At 37.5% G+C, this 4,826-nt stretch overlaps 1 protein-coding gene across 1 annotated transcript; it reads left to right on the top strand.

The window, feature by feature from the left end:
- Nucleotides 1-3,114: 3,114 nt before the first annotated feature.
- Nucleotides 3,115-4,371, top strand: LOC138941846 (uncharacterized). The gene is made up of 4 exons (XM_070311740.1): nt 3,115-3,200; nt 3,318-3,467; nt 3,835-4,008; nt 4,083-4,371. The coding sequence occupies exons 1-4, from the start codon at nt 3,147-3,149 to the stop codon at nt 4,275-4,277; spliced, it is 573 nt and encodes a 190-aa protein (XP_070167841.1). The 5' UTR covers nt 3,115-3,146; the 3' UTR covers nt 4,278-4,371.
- Nucleotides 4,372-4,826: the final 455 nt, after the last annotated feature.

The raw sequence follows: 4,826 nt of genomic DNA, 5'->3' as shown, positions 1-4,826 counted from the left end.
CAAAGTGGGGGGTGCTAGCTTGACATTAAGCCAGCCCCCCCCCCCCCATAGTGAAAAAAATATATATAAAGCTCGAATCAAAAAATAAAATACACTAGAATTTGTTGCTATTTTGTTGCTCTAAAATAACATAAAAATATTTTTAAAAAAGTATATTTTTATGTTATTTTAGAGCAACAAAATAACAACAAATTCTAGTGTATTTTATTTTTTGATTCGAGCTTTATATATATTTTTTTCACTATGGGGGGGGGGGGGGCTGGCTTAATGTCAAGCTAGCACCCCCCACTTTGAATGTAAATTCCTGCTAAACGGTTTGAGCAACAAAATTCGGACTACGGCAACTAATTAGCACATAATTAGCACTAAATTATTTGATGTATTTGATTTAAATATGGGTTTCGTCAAGACCTGTCGCGCTATAAAACTGCGTGGGACCGATAGCGGTGACTTCGCGATAAACCGCTCCTCCGATGATTAGGAGGCAGGGGAATGTATCTAAAGCGAGGTGTCTCGCAGATCGCAAATGTCTTTAAAGCTGTTGCAGTTCTTTGTTAGCTAATCTCATATACAATTTCACTTTCGCATTCTGTATATCGCCACACGGGCTCGACACGGTAGCACGATCGTGTGTGACGGCCTGGTCTTTGCAACGTCCGGTATCCCGCTGGAAGAAAAGACGGGGAGAAATGCGCGCGCGACTCTTTATGGGGCACGACGTTGCACTTGCATGCCGCGATCTATGGACATGCGGCGTGGATACGGATGAGACTACAAAGACGATGTTTCGGTGTAGGCGGGCGTTAGAAAGTTTCTGAACATGTCTGCAATTTATTTTTCGCGTAATACTCGAGTTCGAGCGCGTCCCGTCTTGTTCGCGTTAGACAATTTAACGAATGTCTTTACACGAGTGTAGCTGGTAACACCTGCAGATTCGGTTCAAAAAATACTGCTACCCGCAATCAATTATACTATGCGCTGTATAGTAGCTTCTTCCTTACTTCATTCTCAAATATATCTTCAGATACGCATTCAGTTTAATCGAGCATCGAAAGTTGCGTTTCTCTTAATATCATTAGGCAAGCACGATTTAGTATAAGCCAGTACTCTGAAGAACATTTATATCGATAGCTGTAATAAAAGAAGAAAATCAAGAAATGTTTTCTCTTTTGAAATTCAAATTATTATTTCAAAATTCCTATATTAAGCTGTAACTGTACATGTAAGAAAACAAATAATTTTTTAAAATAACATATAAAAGAATTAATCGGATAAAAAATCAGCTGGAATAAATTGAGAAAGAAGAAGTACATAAAAAAATTAAAAAAGTTTCCCATAAAGGAAGATCATTCAGACGAGAAAATAAGCGCAGTTAAAAGATCCAGCTCGAGAGTTAATTCTGACTTATTTCATCTCCGACAAATTTGAATGCTTCAAAACCCCTTTATGTAATTCTCGCAAGACTCGCAAAATCCTCCAATCAATCCCACGCTACAATAATCGAGGACGTCAGAAACTGTCCTGTCGAGGGGCCTCAAGACTGTAGCGGGATTCGCCACATCAATCCAAGGATTGGTGTTACGTCAACGACTTGCACGCTCCTTCGTGCAATTTATAACTCCCACTTGTGTTTTCCGAGAGTACGAGATCAAGACGAATCGCGCTTCATGCTCTCCTCCGCTTGACCTCCAACCGTGGCTCCGCGGTTGACCATGCTTAATAGAAAGAGGAAGAAGGAAAGAGAGAGAGAGAATTTCTGTCCCGAGGCTGGTCTATAAATCGTATCGCGGAGCTTATCAGAGTGGAGTATTCGTCCAAGTACTGAAACCCTTCCTTTCTCTCTCTCTCTCTCTCTCTCTCTCTCTCTCTCTCTTTCTTTGGAAATAAAAGAAATATGGTAGAGGTGAAAAAAGGAACAGCAGGAAAGAGAAGAAAACGATCGAGAATTCAGACCCGGGTTTGCCGACCGTAGCGCTCACTGACCCCTGACGGCTCAAGCCGAAGCGGACGTCACGAGAGAAACCTTTACCTTCGTTACCTTGGTAGTATTTAGGGATCTTCTTCAGCGCGCTGTATATACAGCTATGCAAGTACTTAGATCTTTATCCGACATTGCCCGTCATGAGAGGATATTCCACTGAACCTGAAACCTCCTTGAGAGTCATTATCGGTTTGCGAGATACTACCTCCTCCGTGGCGAATTGTCTGTGAAATTATACCTCTATAAGTATGGCGTAATAGGAGACGAGCTGGCAGATTAGAATATTCGAATCGCCCATGTGTTTGGCGCGCGTCATCGAAAATTCGATTGTCCGACGCGGACAATAATAGTTGGCCGAGCGCGATCAGATCGTTGAATTTCACGCCTACTTATTTCCAATTCGTTTGTGATCGTTAAGTGCTGTTTTGCGTAATAAATGTGCGAGTAGATAAAACCGAACCAACCGGTCGCTTAAAATCGGCGTCTCGTAATGCTCGAGTGACATTCAAAAGGTTCCGAATGCGGTCGCAATGTGCCGGATTTAATCGAGATTTCAATACCGAGAGCTCGTTTACTCGCTATTCTCTCTCAATATCGTCGCTTTCCTTTAAAAGACCACTGAAATATAGTTGAGGGCGCGATCAGGATGAGGGTCCTCCTGCGATGCTATTTATCACGCTGTTCTTTTCTTTGACGTCTCTCGTGATCCGATCGGTACCGATAACGGTATACGACGACAGAATACGTACACACACACACACACACACACACACACACACACACACACACATAAAAGTACCTGTGCACATTAATCAAACGCGCATCATCGACTCATTCGAGGTAGCGAAGATAATTGCGTTTACCAGCACTTTACACACGTGAACCAATTAATTTCTAGAATTGGCAGAAAGTTAATTACGTTATTGGTCGTTACAAGACCAATTTTTTGTTACGAAACGTGCTCGAAGCGAGGGTCTCCCGCTTCAAGATAAGAGACCGTTTATACAACGGCTCGACCAATGGCAGCTGAGAATGATAATTGTAATTGCATAATACTTAGGACCATACAAGTTACAAATATTGTTGTATACTTAATGTCTATTCGCGTTGCACGAGCTTGCGAAGCAGTATTTCCTCGATATTCTCACTGACTTGAAAGAGAGAAATGTTGTCGGTACTGGTTCTCACTGTATTACTTAATATCATCGGTCGTTCCATTGTAAGTATTTCGCACACAAATATAAAATATTTAATTGTTGAAGAAAATTTTTAACGAAAGGAACATGTCTGAGAAAATTTCTTAAAGACACAAAGAAGACGTTACGTCACGTTACAGGCTCTCATTGAATATACCAGCACAATCGTAGGCGAATCATTGACGGTTTTTTACAATCCTATTTTCTTTCTCGAAATCTCAGAATCAGATAATAATAGTGCGGTGTATTTAAAAATTGCCAAACAAATTCTGAAAGCTGACGAATTACGCGTGAGTAATAGAAAATATCTTTAATTGTAAAGATAAAAATATAAACAATATAATAATAAATAACTATACATTATATATTTATATTTATATTTTATAAAAATTAAAATATTATTTTCCAATAACAATAATAATTTTTCACAATCTGACTCGAAAAAGATAAAGACAAATCTAAAATTTGATGTCTTTAAATTCAAGATTCATTTGAGTATTGCAAAATTTTTTCTACTCAAAATTTATCCTCAATTTTGTATTTCATATTATTAGAGACTATATATATATATTTCTTATTAATTTTATAAAATATAAAAAAATTCTTATGCTTTCTATTATATCGATGATATAAACTATTTTTTTTTCCCTGCGTTAGTTTGATATTATAGTGGAAAGATTTGATGACGTAAAATTTCTTATTCCGAACGATCCTATACTATTGTGTGAACTTTTAGAAGAGGAAGAAGTTACAAATCAAAATAACATTTTGTCTAAATTACGATTTTCACGCGTTTTTAATATGGAAGAAATGCATTGTCCTATATCTGCTGTAAGTTGAAGCTTTAGATTACTGAAATAATTTAAGATAATATTATATAATATTTGAATTATTCATTAATGCAGGGAAAGAGGAAGCTCGTGCCATATATGCCCCCATCGCATATTATATTGGATAACGATATTGGCTGTGGAGAATTTAATTTCAAAATAACTATAAAATCATGTAACGAAGAAAAATTGCAAAACTGCGCGCCAATGATCTCCGCGGAAACAATCGTAAATCTACAAGCGGAACGTTGCTCCAATATCTTAATATAAATATTATTAAAAAATTAGTTTCTTTTATAGCGTTAGTAAATAAGACAAATATAATTGATGGATTATAATGTAATATATTGTTCAATATCTTTAAAGTAACAACCTTTCCCCGCATATCGGGATATTGTTTATTATCGTCTAATATCGTAACTTAACATAAAATCGAATAACTCGCGAGAAATTGTCTAAACGTCTTATCAACCTTCGTCGGATAATATCGGTGCCTGAACCTGAACGTAATGTTTATGAGTAATGGTTTGAGATCGTGGCGGTATAAGATCGGCTCCGATGAACCGTACACGGAATTTGAGATTTAGGTACAGGTATCGAACTTATACGCTGGACAAGCCGCATTGTCTCGTTACGTATTATTAATCCTAGCCCATTTAAATTCGTCTGCCGTTGTTCGGCCTGATATCGACTATTGTATTACAACTGTCACGTTATGAAAATTCTATTTTTATACATCGAAGAATATCTCTAACTTCTCTAAGTCATGTATATTTTTTTATTTAGCGAATTCATAAAGTCTCTCTCACGTTAAATGTT

This window comes from Polyergus mexicanus, unplaced genomic scaffold (assembly GCF_030449975.1).
Source record: "Polyergus mexicanus isolate NDT 795.1 unplaced genomic scaffold, iyPolMexi1.0 SCAF_20, whole genome shotgun sequence".
Taxonomy (NCBI): Eukaryota; Metazoa; Arthropoda; class Insecta; order Hymenoptera; family Formicidae; genus Polyergus; species Polyergus mexicanus.
Note: the sequence above shows the minus strand (reverse complement) of the source record. Positions and strands in the feature narration are given on the sequence as shown.

Coding starts and splice junctions, on each gene's coding strand:
- LOC138941846 (XM_070311740.1), top strand. CDS start 3,147: ATGTTGTCGGTACTGGTTCTCACTGTATTACTTAATATCATCGGTCGT. Junction 3,201..3,317: donor ATATCATCGGTCGTTCCATT/GTAAGTATTTCG, acceptor GTCACGTTACAG/GCTCTCATTGAATATACCAG. Junction 4,009..4,082: donor TGCATTGTCCTATATCTGCT/GTAAGTTGAAGC, acceptor TCATTAATGCAG/GGAAAGAGGAAGCTCGTGCC.